Source organism: Penicillium manginii (genome assembly GCF_028828005.1).
Source record: "Penicillium manginii strain IBT 31320 chromosome Unknown utg000004l:1.0-7231830.0:1.0-7236170.0, whole genome shotgun sequence".
Taxonomy (NCBI): Eukaryota; Fungi; Ascomycota; class Eurotiomycetes; order Eurotiales; family Aspergillaceae; genus Penicillium; species Penicillium manginii.
Window position 1 is genome coordinate 4212802 of NW_026643105.1, and position 25465 is coordinate 4238266.

Consider the following 25465-nt stretch of genomic DNA (forward strand, 5'->3'; position numbering starts at 1 on the left):
TGATACTGCGATTGAATCAAATGGGGGTATAAGTAGTATGCTAATGCGTAAATCTAGACCCAATCATGATGGTCTAACAAAGTACAAGAAAATGCAGATCGGTTAGGGGTATTTAGTTATGTGGCCGATCAAAGGTATTTTAGTACCTGGAAAATTCATGTTAGCGAACCGATGATCTCGAAATCAACTTGTACTTTCATAGAAGATACTTACGAGAAATTCTCCGTGTGAAGCCACAGCTCCCTCGCAGAACCGGGCTTCTTAGCCATGATTTTGCTTTGTTCTGCCGAGGCTGCAAAGCAGACATCATGATGCATAGACGAGGGACCGCACACAACAATGCCGACAGAGACGCCCTCCTGGTCGGCCATCTGATGGGTGATGGCAGGAAGATCAGGTCTGCCGCTGGAGAAATGAATACCAAACATTTCCGTGGCCAGCTGGCTACATTCCTTAGAAACCACCCTTTGTACCTTTGCGCCAGCTTCCAATTTGAGATCTTCAGTGCCAGGTTCCCGACCAACTTCTTCCGAAAAGGTCTCATGGATATGGATTGACAAGCGAGGAATAGTCTCGTCTTTGGAATTTCTGTTGGCGATGTCCTCAAGAGCCTGGAGATACCAAAAACGCATCCCAGGGTCGCGGGTTGCGACAACGACTTTCATCTCATCTTTGGGTCGGAGGTGGGAAAGTTGAACAAATTCTTCGATCATGGATAGCGTCAAACCGGCACCAGCACCTCCGCCGATAATGAGGTTTCTTTCGAAATCAACTAGACGCCCTTGGGGAATACCTCCGTATGGACCGTCCAGTAGAACGGGAACCTGGGCGTCGGGGGTCTTCAGAGCCAAGCTCATCAAACGACCAGTCATACCGCCTCGACATTTGACGAAAAATTGCATTTGATTCTTCTGCCCCTTCTGAGAGACAGAGCAGATGGTGAAGGGGTGGGCTGTGAGGGCGTGTGCACCGCAAGTCAAGAATCGCAAGAAGATATGCTGACCCGGCGCCCATTCCATACTTGTATCAATCGTGATCTTCAAGATATCTTCGGTTGCTGCAGATAGGCGAGCCTTGTGCTTGAATCCATGCTCGAAGTATGTTCGGCACTGGGAGTAGAGCCAGCAGAGTGTGTAGATGACGGCGGTGGCGATGAAATAGTCCCAGGAGGACATGCGGAAATCGCAATGGAGGAAAAAGAAGATCATGAAAACCATCGCCATGAAGAAATGGGTTCCTTTGAAAAATTCGTAATAGCGGTTTCTATGAATAACAAGTTTTATTAGTATATCCGAGGGAAAACAGAATTTGAAGAGCTTGGTGGTTGGCACATACCGAATCCAAGGGACGGACATGAATGTGAGCCATGCCTGAGCGATGAGAGCAACCACACCCGTCACCCAAACACCACCAGTCTGCCATGTCATGACAAGGTCGCCCTTCTTGACGTGGACAATGATGAATGGGAATGTATGAATCAAAGCCAGGACAAACATGGCCCAAGCAACCCAGTTATGCCAGATGTTGAGTTTCTCATGTGAGATTCCGGTCAACGCAGTGATAGGGTTTGCTTTCGCACCGAGAATACTAGGAGGTGGTCAATATTGTCATCATACCAGCCAAGAGGCGGACAAAAGGCGACGTACATCAGAAATGGAAGACATGCCAAAGCCATAAAGCCTGTTCTTGTGGCGATAGGGGGCGAACCGCCATAGCTGATCTCCTTGGTGTTAGGCCAGTAGTAAGGATGAGGCCCGAGGGTCATCGCTATGAAAAAAGAAGGTTAGAAAAGCTATCTCTATAAGGAATCTTAGCTAAAATCGGTGGCTCACCCAAGAAAAAGACCAGCCCAGCACCTCCAAGCAAGAAGACACCCAAGGATTGAGTGTTCCAGCCAGCAATTCGCCAGCTTTTATACGAAAGGAACCGGAGAAAAGACACAGAACGCGACCAAATCGCGCTTCTTTGGACTCGCTGAGGGGCGATGCCGGATAGAAAATGACCAATCGCAAACAGAACAATAGCAGTTAGAAAGAAAGCTACCGTCGGCAAAGAATAGCGATGGTCTGCTTGATACCAATTTACCCAGTACTGGGTTTTATAGGCACATTGTTCCGGAGTCATTGTACACTTTCCCGGATCCCGGTCAGAGTGCAACATGACCGGTTGGTCTAGGAACGGAACCATCCCCATCATGGCATCCATCTTTGTGAGTGGCCTGCGTCGAAGTACGAGCTCGACGATTTGTATGGAGGAGATGTGTATAGAGAGAGGATTGACAGAGTGGGATCCGTTGCCAGATGACAGGCATTATTAATAGCCGGAGCCCTAAATCAGAGAACAATTGGATTGCGCCTCGGATGGGATTCCTTGATCTAGAGGCCCACCCAGAATTGCTTTTATCAATGGCCCCATTGGGTCCCCAAGTTCATATGCTTAATGTGCTCACACTAAAGGCTGGGCCTGGCGTAGTCCCTGAGCGCGTGTTCTGGGTCTGTGGGGGTATGAGCACATATGTAGTTTACTCCTTTTTTCTCTCTTTTTTTCACTTTGTTATATGCTAGTACTTCCTATCCAATATTCCTGGCCTATTGACTTACCTATGCATCCAAAGAAGCCAGGTCGTCCTCAAGAGACCTATCAGTGTAACATCGAAAGAATTAACTACCCAGTTCAAAATAAACCAGAGCGCGCAAACCGCGATGGCGAGATACCCCCCGCGCTTTAACAGTGAGCAGATTTGCGGGAGTTTACGTCGGAATTGTGGCACCAAGTGGACCCCCCATGCTGAGCATTCTGAAGGGCTTTCGGCAGCACCCGATCGATTGTCTTCGCTAAAAACACCCCTTCACGAATGACACAATGAGGAAATCCAAAGAAAGCCACGCGATGCGGCCCGAGATATCCACGTGTGGGTATCTCATTCAAATGGGCAGAGTGAGAGGAATTGCGCGAGTTGGCAGAGGCTCTTGAGGCTGGAGGTTTCGCTCAAAGTGGGCCGAATTGCGCGCCACCAAGTCTGCACAAACCCACACCTCCGTGCACTCTTCGCGATGATTCGATTCACCCGATAGGCCCGCCCCACGTCGGAACACGCTTGTCTCTCGGTGCCAAGGTTGCTCGACCTTGGGGACTTGTGGAGGACATTGCGTCTGATATATTCGGGGCAAACGCCTCTGGGCGTGAAACTTGAACTTCTCAAATCTACTCATCGGAGCTTCTTTCGTTGTTGAGCTCCGTCTTCCCTTCTTTCGGGAATAATCCTCATAAATATCTGACCCGAACTTCGCTCGGGAACATTTCACCGCGTTCAAGTTGATTTTTTCCCCCTCACACACCGTCCACAGCTACAATCATGATGGATATGGACATGAGCTCAATGACTTCCACAGCGACAACGACAGGAATGTCCATGTCTACCTCAACATCCATGTCCTCGATGGATATGAGCTCGGATTCCTCCATGATGGGCATGTCTGATATGATGATGACCTTCTTCACCTCATTCAAGACCCCACTCTTCTCCGAGACCTGGACCCCTACTAGCAAGGGCCAGTACGCCGGCACATGTATTTTCTTGATTGCCCTGGCCGCCATATTGCGCGTTCTACTTGTCATTCGACCGCTCCTAGAAGGTCGGGTATTTACTGATAACTCCGGCCACCCTATGCTCGACAATCTCCATGAAAAAGACAGTCAGACAGCCAAACCTCCATCTGGATTGGCCTTGACACTCCAAGAGGTCGGATCCCGCTGGAGGAGATGGAGAATCAACCCTGCGGCGGGTCGCGCGACCTACGAGGTAGTTGTTGCGGGTGTGGCGTATCTGCTGTAAGTTCTCGAACCAGAGTGAAGACAAAGCCACCATGGACTTCGGATAGCAATGAAACTGACATATGATTTAGGATGCTCGGTGTCATGACAATGAACGTCGGATACTTCATGTCTATCTTGGGTGGAATCTGGTTGGGAACGTTCATCATGGGAAGTGTCGCAGCTGAAAGCTCGTGGCAACACGCCCAGGGCTGTTAGTCATGGTGATTTGATGAACTGAAAACAACTGCAAAATATGGAAGGAATTGCATATCACCTGGAGGGATGGAAGCGCAAATATCTGCATCTGTTTATACTGTATACCCCATTAGAGCATGAATTTATACCCATAATTGATACCAAACTGCTATCTAGGCCACCGTGAACGTCTTCAATCACCGAATAGTCTTAAGGGTTGGTGTATTGGGGCCTTCAAGTTTTATCGTTGAAATGCCCTTCACGCTCTATTCAAGGCAAAGTTTACCAGCAATTAACTAGAAATTCCTCTACCCCAGATCATACTATGCGTCGATGTTTACCTTTGTGGGGAAAACCTAATCGATCTCATCGTTTGAGTCAGTATGACGATTATAGCACGTGCCTTACCCAAACAGAGACCCCTAATGGCTCCCAGGTAGTGGACCGATATCGCGATTGATTCTATCTATTCTAACCACGCTCGGCTCAACAACAGCTTCAGATAGTATTGATACTGTGAACACATCTTTTTAGGGTTTGGCTTCAGGTTCGTATTGCAAGGGTTGCACTTATTCCCCCAAAAATCCGATCTTCCATCCGCCATGTCGCTTTCCTTGCCGGGAAGCTCCATAATAGGGTCGACCAAATTCCACAACCAGCCATTCGATAATGCAAATGAGTCTTATGTCACACAACGATTTACTCAAGCGATTGAATTACAAGATTGGACCTCATCACAGAATGCTACTGTTGAACCTGGCGAAAAATGCCTTAGACTTAAGGCATGTAAGTATGAGGCAGAAGTGGGGGCGAGCACCTTCAGCCTCAGCTCGCCCCCACTTCTGCCTGTGCCAAGTCAAATTCGCCGAAGCCCTTCACGGAAAGGCATGCCTCAATTCCACTGCCAACTTGCCCTTCAAAAAACCGCAGCAATGATTATTGACGATCTCCCGCCAGAGATACTTCACCTAGTTTCACGGCATCTCCATAGTAATGATATCTACCATCTGATATGCTCATCGCGTCGACTTTACACCATCCTACAACAAAGCCTCTACACCGATGTACTTCTTTGTGGACGATATCATTCATCTCAACAAGTCGTAACCTTTCTTTATGCAGTGACCCGAGAACCAAGGCTGGCTAGCTATGTTCGGTGCTTGAAGCTGGCGGACTGGGACTGCGGTGCAGCTGATCCTATCCATGTGGACAAAGCCGAGTTGGAAGTTGGCCATATATTCAAACTTGTCTCTGAAAGACCCGGATACTCCGAAGCAGAAAAATCGGAATGGTTGAAAGATCTTGAAAGAGGAGATGAATGCGACCCTTGGCTGGCTCTGCTCATTCCACAATTGAAAGACTTGCGCAAAATCTTTATCAACTGGGCGGATGATGCAAAATATGTTTTAGATATGCTGCGAAGAATCGCGAGAGAGCAAGAGCCAGTGTTTTGTCATCTCGAAGAAGTCTATGCAACCTGGTGCGATGATACTGAGGGGTTCATTCCGTCTAACCGAATGACTTCATTTTTCAGTTTCCCATCAGTGCGAAAGCTTGGATGCTGTTGTCTGGGGGAGGACTACGAGAGCGATGGGGATGAGTATGATTCGGATGAGTATGCTTCCGACGACTCTATTCACCTGAGACGTGAGGCTCCCTTGCCACAAAGCTCGAATATCATCCATCTCGACCTGGCAAACTCAAATGCCGGAAATGGAATGCGAGACTGGGTCCAGGCATGCAAAGCATTAAAATCATTTCGGATAATTCACCACGGAGCACTGGGCCGCGGAGAAAGATTTCAACCCCGAAGACTTTATGAATCACTTTCTCTTCATAAATCGACGCTGGAGTCTATCTGGGCTGAGCCTGATAGTGGGTTTCACAGAGATAAGCAGGACGATTGGATGGGGAGTTTCGCTGATTTTTCCGTTTTGAAGACTATTTGTCTTCTCTTGCCCAATCTTGTGGGATTTGATGAAAACGAGCGTCCTGTACGGAAACTCTTAGATGTCCTCCCTCACTCGCTTGAGACACTGTACCTTATAATTAACAAGGAAAGTGATGGTCTACTAGATGTGATGGAGCAGTTGGTAGAATTGGCTAGTGCGGAAGGATTTCCTAATCTAGAAGCAATACATATTGAAGGGTGGACGATCCAAAGCGCAGAGGCTCATGCGAAGCTTCAATGGACGAAAAGGGCGTGCGAGGAGGCCCAGAAATCGTTCTTCATTCATAACGGTGATGGAGTTTTTGGCTACTGTGAAAAACCTACCTCGTGGGTATTCGGTCCTGCTAATGAGGCGAGACTTCTGGGCTGGTATTAAGTTGGAAATTGGGAAACCTGTCCTACTTCTAGGCATTTCGTCATACAAACAGTCTTTGTCATGATATCTCTCCAATCAATCTCCAACTTTTCAGGGTGCAACAGCAACGGCTAACAGCGGGACTCCACAACCCCCGGAATGCGTTCCGCGCCGAGTTTGCCAGTGCACGGCTATCACCAACTAGCAGTAGTTATACTCTGAATTCCATTTAACTAATCAGAATGTCGTAGTAACCCCCGAGACTCATCTCTAGCCCTCTTTCCTTTTCGCATCACCAGATCAATTTATTACTGTCACTTTAAGCTCAAGTTGCCATAATGTCCGACACCGTCACGCTCTACACATACTTCCGCTCCTCCTGCTCCGCACGGCTACGTATTGCCCTCCACCTAAAGCAAATCCCCTTCAACCCAGTCTTCATAAATCTGCTACGAAATGAGCAATCCTCCGAAACTCACCGTGCAATCAATCCATCCGGCACCGTCCCAGCCCTAGTCGTCCAGGGCAAGTCCGGGAATCCAATGACTATAACTCAATCACTCGCCGCACTGGAATACCTCGACGAAGCCTTTCCCCAAGGACCGAAGCTTCTTCCCGAAGATGCCGAGTCCCGCGCTCTCGTCAGGACTCTCTCCCAGATCATCGGATGCGATATCCAACCCGTAACGAATCTGCGGGTCCTGAAGCGTGTGGCTCCACTCGGCGCAGATCGTGCAGTCTGGTCGAAGGCATTGATCGAGGACGGACTCCGTGCCTACGAGACTCTTGTCTCTAAGTCTGCGGGCAAATTCAGTGTGGGGGACCAAATCACGCAAGCGGATATTTGTTTGATTCCCGCGGCTTGGGGTGCCGAGCGGGTAGGGGTGGATTTGACTGCTTTCCCTGTGACAAATGGGATCATTAACAGACTGGAAGAGGAGGAGGCTGTTCGATTGGGACATTGGAAGACACAGCCTGATACCCCCGAGGAGTTTCGGGTGAAGCAGGAGTAATGCCGTATCACCAGGTAGAGCTCTCAAAATTTATGATTGGTTCGCGGGTCATTTTTTGAGATGCCAGGGTACGGTACTTCCTCTGGCACCGAATTTCTAGGTCTGGGGATCTTACTTCTCTTTACTTTAAAAGGCTCAAATTTGTGGTCATTCCGGGTCCATATCCGGGTCATATCATTGCAGTTTCTAAGACTATAGCTTGCAGCGTGAGAAATACCAATTTCATCAATCTTCATCAATCCATCTCGATATAAATTTTAGATTCGTGGCGAATTCAAGGGTTGAAGGCAGGCAGGATGGTTCCGACACAGTCGCCGAATCCAACATAGTTGCCCTCTGTGCCAGCCTTACCACGCAGAATAACGGTGTCTCCATCCTCGAGGAACATGCGCTCTGAGCCGTCGGCGAGCTTCAGAGGGGTCTTGCCGTTAGTCTGCTCTAGGAAACTACCCTGAGTCTTGGGCTCAACGCCAGAGATAGTACCCGAACCAAGCAGATCACCAGTGTTAAGATTGCAGCCGGTGACTGTGTGGTGGGCGACCATCTGGGGGAAGGAGTAGAGCAGGTTGTGGGCGTTGCTGTTGGAGATGATGGTAGGTTGACCACCCTTGTTGGTGACCTCGACCTCGAGAGGGATCTCGTAGCAGTTCTTGGCCTTCTTCTCCTGGAGATAAGGTAGAAGAGAGCCGCGGTTCTCAGGCTCCAGACCGGTGGTACGGAAGGGCTCGAGAGCATCGAGCAGAACGACCCAGGGGGTAATGGTGGTACCGAAGTTCTTCGCGTTGAAGGGGCCCAGCGGGATATACTCCCAAGCCTGGATATCGCGAGCGGACCAGTCATTCATCAATACCAGACCGAAGATGTGGTCCTCAGCCTCATCAATAGAGACGGGCTTGCCCAAGTCATTGGGTGTGCTGATGAAGCATGCCAGCTCCAGTTCAATGTCCAGCTTCTTGCAAGGGGAGAAAGTCGGGACCTTAGGGTCCGCAGCCGGGTTAAGCAGAATTTGACCCTGGGGTCTGTGCAGTCCGGTACCGGATGGAACAACCGAAGAGGCACGGCCGTGATAGGCGACGGGAAGGTGTTTGTAGTTGGGCTGCAGTGCGTTGTCAGGGCCACGGAACAGGACACCAATGTTGTAGGCGTGGTTGAGACCGGCATAGAAGTCGGTGTAATCACCAATCTGCATGGGAACATGGTTGGTCACCTCAGAGAGGGGGACCAGCGCAGACTTCTGGAGATCTGTATTGTCCTTGAGGATCTGAGGGAACTGGGTATCGGCGCGGAAGACGTTCTGCAAGTACTCGCGGACCTGGCGGTGGACTGGGCGACCCAGCGCAGCAAAGGCGTTGAGAGTGGGCTGATCAAAGACACTCAAATGAGACTGGAATGCGGGCAATTGAGAAAAGCCCCCGGAAGATGCAAACGCGTTCAGGTTCAATGCATATTCACCGATGGCAACAGCAGGGACTCGCGATGAGGCCGCAGAGATGATGCCGAAGGGAATGTTGGCCAACGAAAAGGGCGAGTTCTTGGGAATCTGGAGCCAGGAAGCCATGATGAATGATTATCACAAAAGTTATAAAGGACAAAAAAGAAGAAGAGAGGGGTATAATTGGAGAACTTAACTTGTTGACAGTTCCGGAGGCATTCTTCCGCGCGGAATTGGGCCGCGCTCCCCGCAGTTAAGCGGGTGCGGAATGTTCCGAAAAGGCGGGGGATAAACGCGGATGTTGTCTGTTTGAATTACCGCGCTCGTCTTTATTTGCTCTGGCAACTCTCAAGGCAGCTTGTGTTACTTAATGCTCTAGTGTAAATCGGAGAAAGTGTGGCCGATTTCCTTGATTAAAGACAAGAGCTGGTCCTCAACCCGATCAAATCATCCACTCATCTCACCTTCCACTACCTCACGCCTACCATGCCCGTCACTAACTTCCCCCACCCTGATCCTTACACTTACCAGAATGGCTTCGGCTCGTATCACGAGTGAGTCCTGATGTACTGTTGGCGTTCCAGAGAGAATTTTTGTAGATCCGTGATAACTAACAAAGGAATCTCCAGGACCGAGGCCGTTGAAGGTGCTCTCCCCGTCGGCCAAAACTCACCTCAAAAGGTGGCCCACGGTCTCTATGCAGAGAAGATGTCAGGAACTGCTTTCACAGCACCCCGCCATGAAAATCAACAGACTTGGGCTTACCGCATTCTCCCCGCGGCGGCCCATGAAAACTTCTATGCTGAAGATGCCGATTCCTACCACACTCGCATGACAACCGAGACACATAAGCTCCACCACATTCCCAACCAGCTACGGTGGAATCCATTTGACTTCGATGAGAAGGTAGACTGGGTGCATGGCCTCCACCTTGTTGCTGGGTCGGGCGACCCCACAATGAAGCAAGGTCTGGGTATTTTGCTTTACGCGGCTGGCAAAGACATGGGCAACGAGGCCTTCTACTCCGCAGACGGAGACTTCCTGATCGTTCCTCAGCACGGAGCTCTCGATATTCAGACTGAGCTCGGTCGCATCCTTGTACGCCCGAATGAAATTGCTGTTATCCCCCGCGGCATTCGATACCGTGTGACTCTTCCCGACGGCCCGGTTCGAGGCTACATCTGCGAGCTGTACCAAGGTCACTATCAGCTCCCTGAACTCGGACCTATTGGGTCAAACTGCTTGGCCAATGCTCGGGACTTCCAGGCTCCCATTGCGCACTTTGACGACGACGAAGGGAAGCCTGCTGAATACAAGCTGTTCAGCAAGTTTAACAACACCCTCTTCTCTGCTCGTCAAAACCACACCCCCTTCGACATCGTCGCCTGGCACGGAAATTATTACCCATACAAGTATGACCTGGGCCGTTTCAATGTTATCGGATCTATCTCCTTTGATCACCCCGATCCCTCTATCTTCACCGTCTTGACTGGTCCTTCCGACCATGTCGGCACTGCTGTTGCCGACTTTGTGATCTTCCCGCCCCGCTGGCTAGTCCAAGAGAACACTTTCCGACCCCCGTGGTATCATCGTAACACTATGTCCGAGTTCATGGGTCTGATCGCGGGTGACTACGACGCAAAGACTGGTGGTGGCTTCCGACCAGCCGGCGCCAGCTTGCATAACGTATGGAGTGCTCACGGTCCAGACATGTCTGCCTTTGAGGGGGCCAGCAATGCCGAGCTCAAGCCTACCAAGGTTGGAGATGGAAGTATGGCGTTTATGTTTGAGAGGTATGTTTAGGCCCATCCAATCGCCTAGGGAAACATTGCTAACCTTCTAATGTAGTTCGTTGATGGTCGGCGTCTCGGAGTGGGGTCTGAAGACCTGCGAAAAGGTCCAGGAAGAATACAACGAGCATAGCTGGACGCCTTTGAAGCGCCACTTCGTGAACCCGAACAAGAAGTAAATGAGATCAGAATTTGTATGTGTAAATAGTTTTAGTATGACTTGATGACACTTGAGGGGGAATAAAAGGCCTTTCGAACACAAGATTGCAATGGAAGATATTCAGATCAATTCATCATTCATCTCAACATATGCACTCTTCGGTCAAACTTGATAATTTCTAGGTCTACAAAATTTCAAAGCAACCATCGACCCATTTGTGAGGCTACAAGAAGAATTTTAGATCTAAGTACAATCCTGGCCACCTTCGACCTCCTTCCTCATAGCTTCCTTAACGATGGCTCCACACATCTTCGCATACGGATTTGTCTGTACGGCTAATTGCTGCGCAACCTTATTCCCAAATCGCCCACCAAGAAAGAAATCTCGACTAGCCATCTCCTCAAGCTCATCTGCGTCTAGCCCGCGAAGTCGCTCTGGAACAACCACTCCCTCTGACAACAGAGTTCCGTTCTTCAGCACCCGTGCTGCTTTGAGAAGCAAATATCCGCGATGTGTGTGCGCATCGGCGAGAAGTCGCGCTTGAACTGTCGACAAAGAATCTGCGGGAGATGCGGGCGTGGCGAGAGTGATTGCTTTACCGAGATCTGTAAATATTTGGGAGGAGAAGGAATCGGCTTCAGGCGTGAAGAGAGCGTCGTCCGAGGACTCGCTCCGGGCTTCTGGGTGGGATTGTTTGTATTGGAGGTCGATGAGTAGGCGCAGCATCTGTGCGCGGTTTGTGTAGGCGGGTGGGTAGGAAGGGTACTCGCGGAGAAGATTGTCAATATTGTCGAGCGCAGACTTCACGACCTCTTGACTGGGTTCATCGCCCTGGACTTTGCGGATTATGTCTGCTTCCCGGGTCTTCAGGGAGGCGAGGTCTGTTTCGGAAATGTTCACGGTCGCAGGCCAGGAAGGTCGCGTTGATTCGATCGTTACTCCGGATGATGGAGATGACTCTGCGTCAAACAGTGCTTGAAGAACGGCCGCATCATTGGATGTCAGAGATGGTTGAGCTGGATTGACAGTCGTCATGCTGGTGGACGATGATGATGATTGGTGATCGTAGAGTTTGGTCTTCAGGAATATGGCTGAAGGTGTAAGAGAAAATGTCCCAGAATGAAATTATTGTTAGCTTGTCAGGAATTTCTCAAACTAGTGAATGGAAGAAAGGCAAAGGGAGAAAGTCGATGTCGCCATTGCATCTCAATGTAGAAGCTCCGCGTTGAGCTCGGCCGCGGCCCGGCTGTTACCGGATATTTCAGGAAAGTGCAGGATACCCACCACGGCTATTGGGGCAACCCGCCATGGAAGCGCGAATGACGACGAAGGAATGGTAAGAATATCCGTCAAAGCTTGCGCTTACTCGAGGGATCATTTCATGGTCCCTATAAAACAACATCTGGTAGCGAACAGCCTTTCTTCCGTATCGACTTTCCCAGAAGTATCTTTCTAAATACTTTCTCCAGCAACTTCAACCCGAGAAGTATCCTCAGAATCAAAATCTTGAAGAAGACAGCAGAATCTACTCATCGATTTCCTCCTCGATATCATCGATATGGCCCCCTCGGCAATTTCCAATAGCCCGCCACCTTCGGTATCAAACGACGCCGGCTCCCTAGCCAGTTATCGCGGCTATGACTCCGTTCACTGGTACGTTGGCAACGCCAAGCAAGCAGCCACCTACTATATCACTCGCATGGGCTTTCAGCGAGTCGCTTACCGCGGCCTCGAGACTGGCTGCCGACACACTTGCTCCCACGTTGTGCGCAACGGAAACATCACTTTTATCCTGACATCCCCACTGCGCTCGCAGAACCAACTCGACCGCTTCACTCCCGAGGAACAAGATGAACTGCGTGAGATTCACGCCCATCTCGAGCAACATGGTGACGCAGTCAAGGATGTCGCCTTCGAAGTTGACGACGTCGACGCGGTTTATCTTGCCGCAACTCGGAACGGCGCCAAATCTGTCTCGGCCCCCCCAGATCTTGAAGGACAAAGACGGTTCTGTCAAAATTGCGACGATTCAAACCTACGGCCAGACGACCCACACTCTTATCGAACGGGGTGGGTATCGTGGCGTTTTCTTGCCCGGGTATCGAGCGGAAACAGGACCCGAGGACCCAGTGTCCAAGTTCCTACCGGCTGTTCAACTGAAGCGCATTGACCACTGTGTTGGTAATCAGGATTGGGACGAGATGGACAAAGTGTGTGAATAGTAAGATTCCCCGTTTCATTGCCCTCTTCGCTCCAGAAGATAGGTCTGAACTAACATGTGTGCAGCTACGAGAAAGCACTCGGGTTTCACCGTTTCTGGTCCGTCGACGACAACCAAATCTGCACGTATGTTGACTTTGAAGCTGTCTGTTTATGGAAAGCCAAATGTTAATTCTATTTTAGAGAATTCTCCGCCCTGAAGAGCATTGTCATGTCGTCACCGAACGATATTGTGAAAATGCCGATCAACGAGCCTGCCAAGGGCAAGAAGCAATCTCAGATTGAGGAGTATGTCGACTTCTATAATGGGGCTGGTGTACAACACATCGCCCTCATGACGGACGACATCATCCGTGACATTACAAATCTGAAGGCCCGTGGGGTGGAGTTCATCAAGGTTCCGGAGACGTACTACACAGACATGAAGGCACGCCTTAAGAAGTCCAGCCTAGTCCTAAAGGAGGACTTTGAAACCATCAAAAGCCTGGACATCCTGATTGACTTTGACGAGGGAGGCTACCTACTGCAACTGTTTACCAAGGTGAGTGGGAGATCCACAAAAAAACGCCCCCTGTAAACAAGCACTGCCAACTAACATCTGACTTTCCTTTTAGCACCTAATGGATCGTCCCACCGTGTTCATTGAGATCATCCAGCGGCACAACTTTGAAGGATTCGGAGCCGGAAATTTCAAGTCTTTATTCGAGGCCATCGAACGGGAACAAGAACTGCGCGGAAACCTCGTTTGAGGCTGTGCGGGGGTTTGGATTTCAAAAGTTCCGCTTAGTTGCGCGTTATGGATGAGGGGGCATGGGTCGGTCCCTTGGATTGCATTCTTCAGGCGTGTTCAGCTCATTTAACTTGAACCATTATGATACCTGTTATTTCTTTTTTTATCCTCTCGTTCTCTTTGAGTAGTGAGTAGTTATGGGGTCGTTGGGCCCCGCCTAAGACTTAACCGAAATCTCTCAGCCTCGATCATGAAAATCGCCCCCACTCTGGGGCCCGTCAATTCTCCACTATGGCTTGCATCTAATCGATGCGATTGGCTTTCCCGTCTAGGATCAACGCGTTATGCGCATGCTAGCATTACTTTAGGCTTAGTTTTCTCAGCTACAACTCGATTACTCGATGTGGTTACCGCATTTGGAATTTTCTTGCGATTGACCTGTTCGACCCCCAATCAACTAGATGTCAATGATTTGACATGATTGCTCCATACGTCAACGAGCATGGTTGGAGTGGAGTTAGAGAAGCGGGCTGAAGACTTTAGTCTCCCCGCGAGCCGCAGAAGGAAATTATTTAAGTATGGGGGCAGACAAGCATTGCAACTTTGGAAGTCATAATATTTTGTTACGAGTTTGAAGACGCATCTCATTGAGGCCCCAGCTTCTTTGAACTACTAGGACCTGAAAAACACCAACTTGAAATCACTATGGGAGGAATTCCGTATTCATCTAAGGGATGCTTGACCTGCAGAAAGCGCAAGATTAAAGTTCGTATTCTCTAACTATGGCTTGGCAGTGTACCTGGTAGGGCTGACTCCTATCTTTTTCTCGCGCAGTGTGGCCTGCAAATACCCGCCTGCATACAATGCATGAAGCGAGGAATTGAATGCGGCGGATACTCTGCAAACCGCATATTCATCAGTTATGACCAAAAGACAATGCAAGTACAAAATGTCGGCCGCACAAAAACGGCAACGCCGAAAAGTCTCGACGACATCAACTCTGTCCCAGAGATACGGGAACAGCTTTTCGCCACGTTCATGGGTGCTTACTTCCCTGCTTGCATGGATGGAGACACCCATGTGGACTCTTGGCGATACCTCATCTCAAGCTTCGAAGTATTACCGCACAAGACCACGATGCTTCAGCGCGCACTCTCGGCGATTTGCTGTGTGTACATCGGTCGGATTAATAGTGATGATCGTCTATCTCATCACGGCATTCAACTTTATAATTCTTCGATGCGGTCTATGTCAAAGATGCTTTGCACGAAAACTCACAGTGAAGAATCCCTTTACGCTACTGTCATCTTCCAAATGATTGAGGTAAGTAAAAATGCCTTCCAGTGGGGCGCTATTGTACTCCTCTTCCAAGAATAGAACATAGCACCTCTTATTATCTACTGTGCTCTATGCTAATGGGTCCCTTCAACTAGAAATGCATAGCGGTGAAAAAGACGACCGGCCCAAGCGGTCATGATGTTCACGGCTGTGGGAATGGCTTCGATCCCTGGGTATTCCATATGCAGGCAATGAGGAGTCTACTTCTAGAAAATCAAGACAAACTAAGCGTCAACCCGCTAATGAACGCTGTTTCCAGCAGCTATGCAAAACTAGCAATAGTAAGTATACCTTTTCCCTTTGGTCTCACCGAAAATTAACTAACACAAGCAGATATATGGCATTTTGGCAGTCAGAGGGCCCGGGGATGACAATACTCACCTGATAAACCCATGCCCTCGGACACCTTTAGACGACCTATTCGACATGTTTCTCACAGGTCGATCTCTCCTTGACACGATCGAAATCATGAACACATTACCCCTCGATGACCCAAAAGTTAGCTCAAAAGCCTGTTTTGCGTTACTCCAAACCATAGTGGAATACCGTGACCGAATGACATCTTGGTATGCCGAAAAAGAAGCTCTCATTGGGGGCCCTCCGGTAGTCTGCGAAGCGAAAAACACAAAGTTATTCAATCAAACACTGCTCGAGGAAAACCCCTTTGGCTCATTCTACCGGTTTACTTCATTGGACAATGCCAGAATTCACATCCTTTATTGGACAGCCATGAACTTCGCCCACACGCTTGTCTACAGAGCGCAGATTATGGTTGTATCTGCCAATCGCGCAATTTTCCCTGCTGATCATTTCCCCACCGACCCGTCAAGCTATGAGTCGTTCGTTATGGCGAGTTATTATACCGACCAGGTTTGTCGGGCCATTCCCTACTGCATGCAGCCGATGCATCGGATATGGGGCACGCACATTGTTTTTGGAACACTTGGCAATGTCTTCAGAACCTATATCCAACGACTGAGCCGGGAGAAATTTCTCTGGTGTCAGCGTGTTCTGGAGGTTGCTGGGGCGCTTGGTTTAGGGATGGCTTTCTATTTTACTGGTGTCGCGAACAGGGAATGGGCTGCTATGGAGGATGCAGCAGAGTCAATGGTTCGAACCCCAACATATGCGTCAAGTCCAGATGAGAATTACTCTCTGGATGATCTGATTGATTCGAGTTCCCCGCTTTCTAGCGATTATTTCTCGAAACCTGCCAGTGTGGATTTCCAAGTCGATTTTAGAGAGCTGCCCGAGCTACCATTTGAGGAGGTCTGTTTAGAGCTTTGAGCGATGCCTAACTCCTTTTAGATATTTTCAACTTTTTGCTGTTCACATTAATTTCATAAACTTCCTTGGATACATATCAACATTGATGACACTGTGATCATCCCAGTTTAAGACTCCGTAGATGCGATTTTTTTTTAGAAAAAATGCAATATACAATATGGCAAAAATTCTTACCCAAACTCTCCACAATGGAATCAATCAAGGTCTATTTCTTCTTCGAGCTCGATCCGCCCGGGGGATTCGCTCCTCGGCGTTTGTACTTTCGAGGGTCTTTGCGGCTCATAAGTGCGCGGTTCCTCGTTCCCTTTCCACCTTCCCAGAACCCACTGCCCGCTTTTCCAATGAGGGTTGCTCGGCAGATTCCGCAATTCTCTGGCCTGTAGATTTGCTCTCGCGAGCAGAAGCCGCTAATCTGTGTTAGTGATCGAAGGAGGGGTTTTGCAGTGTGGAATGACATACCAAATCATGCGATTTGCGTGCTCATTTGGATGGTCTGTTTCCGCATCATGACACCTGAGCTTTGTGAGTATGCGTTCCTTGAATCTAGGGTAGGATAACATAGTATTGTCTTACTTGTCACAGCGGAAAACCTTAGAGCAGCAGCTGAATCTGTTGATGGTGAGTAAAGGTAGAAAACGAGGACAAGGGATTGTGTTTACTTACCGGAACCAACGATAACTCTTACCATAGTGCTGGCAGCGGCCTCGTCGAGGTAGTTCCTGTCCAGCAACGATACCGAGTACTTCCTTGGGCTATGAAAAGATTAGTACTGACAAAGAAATAGCCGGCAGAATTACTCACCCTCTTTTTCAGAGCAAGACCAGAACGTGAAGAAACTGTATTTCATTAGTTGAAGACCTTAACGGTCGCATTCCCGTCTGGAGGTTGAGCATGGACTTACCCGAGGCACTCGACACGAGCAGGAACTTGACCTCAGGAATCTTGAAGACCATCTTGCGATGGCAATGGCGACATATAGCCATAGCACTCTCAGCACGCACGGCAGACACACCAGGAGCATGGTATTCCGTAGAGCACTCGGCGCAAGTAGGCAGGAAGTTACTTCTTCAAGTTAGCATGATGTCTCCATCGAGGCAAGTGAACGAGCGGGATGGAAAACCGACCTTGTGAGAAGATCCACAATTGTACAGCCCTCTAGATCCAGATATCCAGCCCGATTAGCATGGGAATGCATTAACTGTCTCCGGAAACCTGGTATATTGGTCAGCTCTGTCACCAGAAAATGGATACCAACATATCACTTACCAATGCTCATAGCATTAGAACACTTCTTGCATGACTCAATCTTGGGAGTATCCTTTGCGTCCTTCAAATGAGGAACGTTTTTGATATCCATAGAGTCCTTGCAACGATCGCACTTGATAGTTACCGCAAGGCGAATCAGTTCCAACAACTCGATTCCATAGAGCTCCAAGAATGGGAATGAAAGCGCAACTCCCCGGCCAGGAGTATCCAGAGCAACGGGAACAGGGGCGCCACCATCTGTCTCTTCGCCCTCCTCGTCTTCCTCCTCATCCTCGTCGTAGCTGGAGTCATCGGTCATATCGCTATCACTATGCGACTCCTGAACCGACCATTCGGGCGGACGTGGAATGACGTGGAGATGAGGTCGATCTCGATCTCCGACAGGTTCTTCAGAAATTTCGTTCTCCACCTGCTGCGAAGTTTCTTCTTCATCCTCTTGAATGTGTTCATGCTGCATTTGCTCGGCCACCTCGGGAAGGGGGGTCTTCGCAAAGCTATGCATATTACTACCCAGATAGTTGATCTGCGAGACCAAGTTCATCTGAGTGTTCTTTTCGAACCATTGGACGAATCCGGTTTCCACGGATCTCGCCTCTGGACTGTCGACTCCTTGGATCTCAATTGAGCTGTGCTCCAAAGGATACAGCTGAGGAATCAGAAGCTTCACTGTTTTCACAGATTGAAGCGATCTGGGAAGACGATCTGGTTTGTTCGGCTGGATGGGAATGATGAAGGAATTCTCTGATCGTTTCTGAAACAGAGGAAGTCTTCCCAGGCGGGCTTCGAGCTGCTTTGTGTCCGTTGACCTCCGTTTCTCAGCTGAAGCTCTTTGTTCCGCCGTATATGTTGGTCGCAAAGTCACTGGCTTTGGCTTCAGGGCTTGGACATGGACCTTAGTCTCGGGGAGTTTTGCCGGGGCGGGAGCAACCTTCTCGCTAGAAATCGGCTCTCGACTCCCAGAGTTGTTCCCGAGATTGGCCACGAACGTAAGCTTCGGTCCCCTTTCCAGGGTGGTCAGCAGTCGCTCGAGCTGCCTATCGAGAACGTTGAGCCAGCTGAGCAGGGTCCCTCGGCCATTGGTTCGCAATGTGAAATCGACGGCATCATCGAAACCTTTGCTGATATTTTGCTGATACGCCGGTTCCATTTCAGGATTTGTGACGGTTAGTGTAGGCCGCCCTGTGCCTGGAAATGAGTTTGGAATATGCAATACACATTGTAAGCTATCCAACTCGAACGGGAAGTCTGGATCAGAAGGCGTCAATCCAAAAGTCAATGTGGATCCCTTATCATCAGACTTCTCCTCTGGGCGATATCGCCGTCTCAACTGATTCATCTGGAACTCTCTTGGGTCATTCTGCTCGACCTTCGAGACGGGCCGTTGAGGCTGGGAAGCATGTGATGCTGCCTGCTTTCCCTTCGGCTGGTCTGGACCGACGCTCAGATTCTGGAGTCCAGCGGCTACACTGGAGTCGGTACTTTTGGAGCTATCAGCCGACGTTTGCAATTTGGACGTCTGATCAGATCGAGAAGTGTTCTGCTGAATTGCATAAGCATCGTGAATGAATGGGCATTCGGCACCAGCACGGCAACCTGGATCAAAATTAGAATCAAGATAGAAATTCCGCAAATAGTGTTTGTAACATCGCAGCAAAATCAATCAAATCAAAGCAGGGTGTACAAAATTGCTCCCTCCATCATCCAAACCATGGGCAGGAGGCATACAACTAGCCGCAATCGGTAGTCATTGTCCGATTCGCAGTTCCTCAAATGCGTACTGCTCAAAGCACAAGCGAGGACTCGGAACGTACACCTTCCATTCTCGTATACTGGATCACAACGATCGCGCAAAGCAAAAGAACAAACTTCAATCCGAAACAGCATAAACCTTGCGCAAGAAACATACCCTTCTTGGTTGCAAAATAGCGGCACTTGCCCCGTCGCCGGGAAGATGATTGGCGAGCAGTACTCGAAGAAGATGTGGCTTCAACGCCATGTGCAGTCGTCGAGGCTGCCAACTCATCAGTCGAGGGCAACTGTTCAGATTCTAGGAGTAATCAACATGAGCGTGTGATCAAAAAGGTTGCGGGCCGTTGTGCTGCCCGTCCGCTCAGCCCCCGGTCCAGTCCAGAAAGAATACACAATGGCCGCTCCGCGCGCTGGCAAAAGCACCTGCAGGGGTGGCAGCCATGACGGGAGGAGTGTGGCGGACGCGATGGGTGGGTTGCATGGCCATGGATGGGATTATGGAGCTGCCACACGAGGGGCTCAAAATACGAAACGAGCGGATTCAGACCACGAACCAGAGCTTCTCTGTAAATTGATCGTGGGGTCCACCATCCGGCTGAGGGTGAAGGAGGGGGATGAACTTACGATGGACCTGGGGCTCCGGACCCGCAGGGCTGTCAACTGACTCGTTCTCCATGTTAGTGATGGGCCTAACTAGGGCCGAGTGGACGGGGGACTGGGGGCGAAGAGAGTGCTTCAGGGTAACGTTTGAACTGCCAACGCAGAGATCGGGTGACCTTGTCCAGGATCGACAGGACGGATCTGCGGTGCGCTGGCCGCGGTGTGCGAGGAAAATCCCGGTTGGACGGGGTTTTGAATGAGAGTAGAATACCGTAAGATAAATTCTGACTTTACCAATTGGCTGGCAGATAGAATCCTTGAAAGTCCGAAGGAAGGCGAAGGATGCAAAGAGATATAGTGCTGGGATGTTGTGTGTTTGGTGGCAGGTGATGCCAAGACTTGCGATGATCTCACGCCCCGCTGTGATTCAATCTGACTCACAATGGTATTGGTCAATGTCATTTTTATTCAACAATACTCCATGGAGAGAGACTCCATCGTGACTCAATATTTTCTTTAGAGATCATGTTCGACACAACAAGAATGTTCTATGATCGACAAACCCACCTGTCATTGCCACTATGTATCCTCAGGTATAGAGTCACCGGCGGTTCACTATACAAAGAGAACAGAGAACGAGTTCAAATTAGCATAGTACGATCAGCAATAATTTCCAACCACCTAGGCGCTGCCATCTGCCATGCTCTGCTCCCCGCAGGATTTCGATCAATGTACCTGCGGGGAGGAGAGAGGGGTTGGGTCTGGAGAAGGCCGCACAACATCATAAGTTCATGCAATCTGCCGCACGGTGATCAAACAGGGCTTACCGCATTAAGCGTCATTATAATAGCAGAAAGTATTATGGTCAAAGATCGTGGCTGAAATATACAGGGGGATGTTTCTGCAGTGTCGACGTTGCCAAGTCCATTCTTCCCGAGTGGATAACCTTGGAATGTAAACATAAAGCTACAAAGCAACTTGAAGTGACTACTATTGCTACTTTGCATTGCATATAACCACATGCCACTACCTAGGTAGTACTAACTAGTTAACTGACTACCCGTACTAGTAGCAGTTGTCAGTGCTTCATAATATCAATACACGGATTACCCCGTCTCCCCGGGGTAGCAAACCTCCGATAACCTTATCCCAACAATTAAAACTTCTACGCGGCAAATACTAAATTCTTCCGACCGAGAGAAAAAACAAAAAAAGGTCATCTCCGCATATTAAGCCCCTCCTGAACGCGGTTAAGGTTTACCGAAATTGGATGCAACAGGGGTTTGCGCCCGATTGTTTTCAGGAAGAGCACCCCTCACGGCCACATGGCGGTCACAACACCTCTACCCCCGGTCAATACCCTAGTCCGGTGGCTGCGATAGACTCTGCTAGGTGCAGTCGGGAATCAGTGCCAGCCCTGGAGAAACGAACATCCCCAACGGCGGTAAGAAGATCCGTCCCCTGTTCTGTTCCCCGTACTCCGTACGGGGATGCGGGATGCGGAATACTACGGGATACTGTGTAGGTACACACAGCCTATTAGAGTAGTACTGGCCACTTTCTTCCTTGACAGGCAATTCCGAGCAACGGTACGATTCCTTCTCCCCCACAGGTGATATGCATTGATTTACAACATCAAATCCACCGAGTTCCATGGAGTACATGTATGTACATACAGTGTACACCATTTACATAGGAACCAAAGCGGCAAAGGATGTATTTATCAGACTCCACTAGGTAATACCGAAGTGACAATTAGCGGTATTATACGAAATATAAATTTCTCAATCGGGATACAGCACTATACCGGACCTGGACTAGCGCCACGGGAAAGCCAAAAGCATCCCGGATCTTCCTTCCAGAAAGCTTCTGGAACGCGAGCCCGGGCCAGCCCAAAAAGACCATGGAATTGTTCTTGCACCGTCCATGGCTGCACATATCCAGAAAGTAGAAATCTCGGCAGTTAGTCCGGGATGCTTGAGCTATCTTTTGGTATATCTCACAGCTTAAAGCCTCAGGTTACTTAGGTAGTGAGGTTTTATACTATGTACGAATTACATCTGTCGAATGTAATTCTGACAATGGAGCCGGCTCTAAAAATCGTGATTCGTCGGAGGACAGAGCTCCTGGACTGTGCGTTCACGTGAGGCTCCGACCCACGGCCGAGGCCGGGCGGATCCAATCACGCATCGCGCAATTCTCGTTGTTGAACACGCGTTATTGCTCCTTGACACTTAGTGCAGTCTCTGCTGTACCTAACTGCATCCACACAGAGGCATTTTCGTGCCCCCACGGTATCGTGTCAACTGCATGGGGGGTTAAGGCTTGAATTGGCAATGCCGAGTATTGCCCAAGACTCGGCATCCCACGCGGTCGGGATAGTCGGGATCGGTAGGCAGTATGTATACATCCATGCAGATACTATCATGTGTGTACATATGCAATACAATTTACAACAGTCTACTTTACCTCCTTGCCACACCCTCAGGAGGCTGAGTGGCGAGGTCAGGAAGCTAGGAGAAAATTCGGGAATACATCCCAGACCATCACCGGTGAAAGATCAAAGATGTTCCTGTCTCGACACATTATGACGAAACCCCCCCTTTAGAGAACAGAGAAAATAAGGTCCCTGCGCTTGTGACTCGGTTCGATCCCGCTTGACCAAGACCCAATCTAGAACCCCTTCGCTCAGGGCAGTCAGGACGCCGGTGTTTGGCCCTCGATCCGCAGTGGATGCCATTAAACACGAGGCTTGGTTCGCAACGCGTGAACACAAGACCTCACCCTGTGTGAAAAAATGAAAGATTCTGCGAATCAGCGGATTCATCTACTAAACTGGGCTATCAAATTACCAGAGACTCGAATCTGCGACCGGCCTAGACTGATAGATCTCATCTTTGTCGTGCGTAGTACATACATACATCTAAATCAAGCTCCTCCTGCAGCATCGGCATGCCGAGTCGAGTCCTGCAGATGTCAACCCAACCAATTCGCAGCCCAATCCACTGGAACTTTGTTCAAACCCACAGCAAACAAGATTCACCTCTCACGTCCCTTGCATGCCTCGAATTTTCACCCTTAGCTTCCTTCATTTCGTGGGGGTCAAGACATTCCGCCCGTGATAGACTTGAAGCTCCACCCAGATACCCCCGATTGTATCTGAGTAACGCCCCTAGATTCCCCAAACGGCAATGGCGGTTCCGAAAACAATGTCAGTGTAAAACAATATCAGTACCGGTGAACGCACCCCTCTTCAGACCGGCGGAATTCTGCGAATCACGGCGCTCTCCGTGATTTCGGGGTGATCCACTGATCTCCACAATTCCCACCCGGCGGTTGACTACGGAGTACAAGAGAGCTGAGATCGAGCTTCCCGGGCCAGTGACTAGGCTCAAGAGAGCGTTGTAGTGGATATGAAGGAGCCGGGACCTTGCTGGATGGGGATGTGTGTCTGTCAGGCTTCTGGAGGTGGCTGGTTTTGGCGGAAAGATGTAGATTGGAAGAGACCTAAATTGAGTAGTGTAGCACGGGAGTCGCAGCTCGTTACTCCTAACTAGTACAGACTACGGAGTACGGAGTATGCACATAGTAGTACAGATTTATGTATACTAATTGCCGCAACCGCCGAGTCCATCTTCAAAACGCCAAATTGGGAACTTTCTACAAGTTTGGTTCGTATCAAACCCAACCGGAACCCTGTCAAAAAGGCCAGTCCAAATTGTACGTGGTACATTATAATTGCGGCTCTTCGGTGAAGGGAATAATAGGCATAGACACCCCTTCTCACTGGTTGAGCCCTGGATGCAATTCTCTAGACTACCAGCATGTATGAAGGAAAATTTTCGTCCGCCCCACGAGGGATCGGGCCCGGCCGGATCAACGGCCAACCAGCGTGGCGCACGCAAGTTGGGGGAAGGCAGCCGTCGGGCGTTTTAGGAGCGTGAGTGTGGGGTTTTTTGGAGCGAATTTGTTTTGATGGGGTCCACATTGGGCTGGATGCAACATCTCTGGGTTGTCGCCCAAAGGGGAAGCGTCCATAGCCTACATACTAGTACTACTAGTACTGATACGTCATTGGGAGATCTGCCGCGGTCAGTGAAGAACATATGTAGAAGTCCCTTTTTTAATGCAGGTAAAGTTTCTCGATTTGGAGGATTATAGGGTTGAACCAAATGTCGAAAGATGGTTCAGATACAGATGGATGATACTCCGCAGAGATAGAAAAGTCAGTGGCGAAATGCAGCGAAGAGGATCCCCATCCCGTCCTTTCACTCTGTCTCTCTCGCCTTTCCCCCCAGAGTCATGTGTTCCCCTTCTGATCCACTTTTTTTCTCGAACCACATGACCATCACGGGATGACATCAAAAAGGATGGCAGGACCAGGAAATCAGAAAGGATCGGAGTAAGGCAAGCTGGATGTGGCGCGGGGCCTGCAAAGGCAAAGGATAGATGCCGTGCCTGGATCGAATCCAGGTCGATGGCTCTCTTTCTTCTCAGGTGACACCTTTCTGATGGTAATAAGTGTCATGGTGAGGCTAGCTTTTTGTCTTTGCTCCCCCCCGGGGAACCTGCCCTAACACATCCGGGCAAAGTCTAGAACCTCGATCCAAAACTTGATAGCACCCTGACAGACACATCAGCAGCCCTGCTGCGCTCCCAGCTTGCGTAGATCGTACTTGGCCGCCAGAGATAAACGCCCATGGCTCATAGCGAACAACGTTGAGTTGCTCCCCTCCACCCCTCTTCATCGGGGTATCGGGTTAGCTCCATAGGACTGAGCGCTTATCTGGTCGAGTCGCGGCGAAGCCACCACCACCATCTCGCCCACGCTGGGGCAGGTCTGGCGCGGGACTAATGTGTGCAGATGTCATGGTTTCCGCATGTGAAGCGAACTGTGCGACCATCCACGCCAGAGTACGTACCTGAGGGTGGAGAGAAGGGGGGTAGAAGAAGGGGTGGGAAAGATCTGGATCTCATCGACTCCTCATCTCGGTACTTTTGTCTAGTTCGTCAAAAATAGATAGCTCGAGAGGTCTCGGACCTTGGATAATCTTGATCTGAGAGTAAGTACGGAGTAGTATGTATGTTGTTCACTGACCCTCAGGCTATTTACTCCTACTCTACTCCGTACGGAATACTCCGTTCAACTAAATACACACCAATCTATAGTACAGCGACGAGATACGACCACGAAACCCCTCCAAAAAAAAAGGAAATCAATAAATAAGAATAAAATTTAATAAAAATAAACGACCACCTGACACCCCCTCGACGCCTTACAATATTCCCTTCTCCCTGGTGTCGGGACCGGGAGCCCGCTGCTCCATACCCTCCAAGGCAGGTAGTACTGCCTCTCTCATGGCGAACAGAAATCACCAGGATCCCAAGCGGTTGGTCGAGGCGATAGACTCCAAAGACCGATACTATCAGGTTGCACGCCATATTTCCAATCCTCTTGTCTTGTCCAGCCCTGCCCTGTCCTTACCCAATCCAATCCAACCCAACCCATCACCCATGTAACCTTTAACCATAATTTAATCATGGCAAGGGCCCTAGCCTTGTC

General features: G+C 49.6%; 10 protein-coding genes across 10 annotated transcripts; 6 read left to right on the forward strand and 4 right to left on the reverse strand.

Moving 5' to 3' along the window:
• Positions 1–209: 209 nt before the first annotated feature.
• On the reverse strand, positions 210–2205 carry N7533_005282 (ferric reductase family protein; the record flags this gene model as incomplete). The annotated part of the gene is made up of 4 exons (XM_057101932.1): positions 210–1263; positions 1336–1587; positions 1647–1767; positions 1833–2205. The coding sequence occupies 4 exons, from the start codon at positions 2203–2205 to the stop codon at positions 210–212; spliced, it is 1800 nt and encodes a 599-aa protein (XP_056961562.1).
• A 1153-nt stretch (positions 2206–3358) lies between these two features.
• On the forward strand, positions 3359–4032 carry N7533_005283 (copper transporter family protein; the record flags this gene model as incomplete). The annotated part of the gene is made up of 2 exons (XM_057101933.1): positions 3359–3831; positions 3906–4032. 2 exons carry the CDS (start codon positions 3359–3361, stop codon positions 4030–4032), a joined length of 600 nt encoding a protein of 199 aa, XP_056961563.1.
• A 911-nt stretch (positions 4033–4943) lies between these two features.
• N7533_005284 (uncharacterized protein) lies at positions 4944–6338 on the forward strand (the record flags this gene model as incomplete). The annotated part of the gene is made up of 1 exon (XM_057101934.1): positions 4944–6338. The coding sequence occupies one exon, from the start codon at positions 4944–4946 to the stop codon at positions 6336–6338; it is 1395 nt and encodes a 464-aa protein (XP_056961564.1).
• Positions 6339–6655: 317 nt separating this feature from the next.
• Positions 6656–7330, forward strand: maiA (maleylacetoacetate isomerase MaiA; the record flags this gene model as incomplete). The annotated part of the gene is made up of 1 exon (XM_057101935.1): positions 6656–7330. The coding sequence occupies one exon, from the start codon at positions 6656–6658 to the stop codon at positions 7328–7330; it is 675 nt and encodes a 224-aa protein (XP_056961565.1).
• A 274-nt stretch (positions 7331–7604) lies between these two features.
• fahA (fumarylacetoacetate hydrolase FahA) lies at positions 7605–8888 on the reverse strand (the record flags this gene model as incomplete). The annotated part of the gene is made up of 1 exon (XM_057101936.1): positions 7605–8888. The coding sequence occupies one exon, from the start codon at positions 8886–8888 to the stop codon at positions 7605–7607; it is 1284 nt and encodes a 427-aa protein (XP_056961566.1).
• A 360-nt stretch (positions 8889–9248) lies between these two features.
• On the forward strand, positions 9249–10731 carry hmgA (putative homogentisate 1,2-dioxygenase (HmgA); the record flags this gene model as incomplete). The annotated part of the gene is made up of 3 exons (XM_057101937.1): positions 9249–9316; positions 9392–10555; positions 10611–10731. 3 exons carry the CDS (start codon positions 9249–9251, stop codon positions 10729–10731), a joined length of 1353 nt encoding a protein of 450 aa, XP_056961567.1.
• A 224-nt stretch (positions 10732–10955) lies between these two features.
• Positions 10956–11747, reverse strand: hmgX (the record flags this gene model as incomplete). The annotated part of the gene is made up of 1 exon (XM_057101938.1): positions 10956–11747. One exon carries the CDS (start codon positions 11745–11747, stop codon positions 10956–10958), a length of 792 nt encoding a protein of 263 aa, XP_056961568.1.
• Positions 11748–12270: 523 nt separating this feature from the next.
• Positions 12271–13681, forward strand: N7533_005289 (4-hydroxyphenylpyruvate dioxygenase family protein; the record flags this gene model as incomplete). Its single annotated transcript, XM_057101939.1, is given in 5 exon segments — positions 12271–12684; positions 12701–12933; positions 12999–13058; positions 13116–13473; positions 13547–13681. The coding sequence occupies 5 exon segments, from the start codon at positions 12271–12273 to the stop codon at positions 13679–13681; spliced, it is 1200 nt and encodes a 399-aa protein (XP_056961569.1).
• A 917-nt stretch (positions 13682–14598) lies between these two features.
• Positions 14599–16287, forward strand: N7533_005290 (uncharacterized protein; the record flags this gene model as incomplete). The annotated part of the gene is made up of 3 exons (XM_057101940.1): positions 14599–14985; positions 15096–15281; positions 15334–16287. The coding sequence occupies 3 exons, from the start codon at positions 14599–14601 to the stop codon at positions 16285–16287; spliced, it is 1527 nt and encodes a 508-aa protein (XP_056961570.1).
• Positions 16288–16492: 205 nt separating this feature from the next.
• On the reverse strand, positions 16493–19978 carry N7533_005291 (CHY zinc finger protein; the record flags this gene model as incomplete). Its single annotated transcript, XM_057101941.1, has 10 exons — positions 16493–16694; positions 16747–16800; positions 16861–16896; positions 16951–17039; positions 17089–17123; positions 17189–17349; positions 17412–17499; positions 17554–19146; positions 19460–19600; positions 19927–19978. 10 exons carry the CDS (start codon positions 19976–19978, stop codon positions 16493–16495), a joined length of 2451 nt encoding a protein of 816 aa, XP_056961571.1.
• Between the last annotated feature and the right edge of the window lie 5487 nt (positions 19979–25465).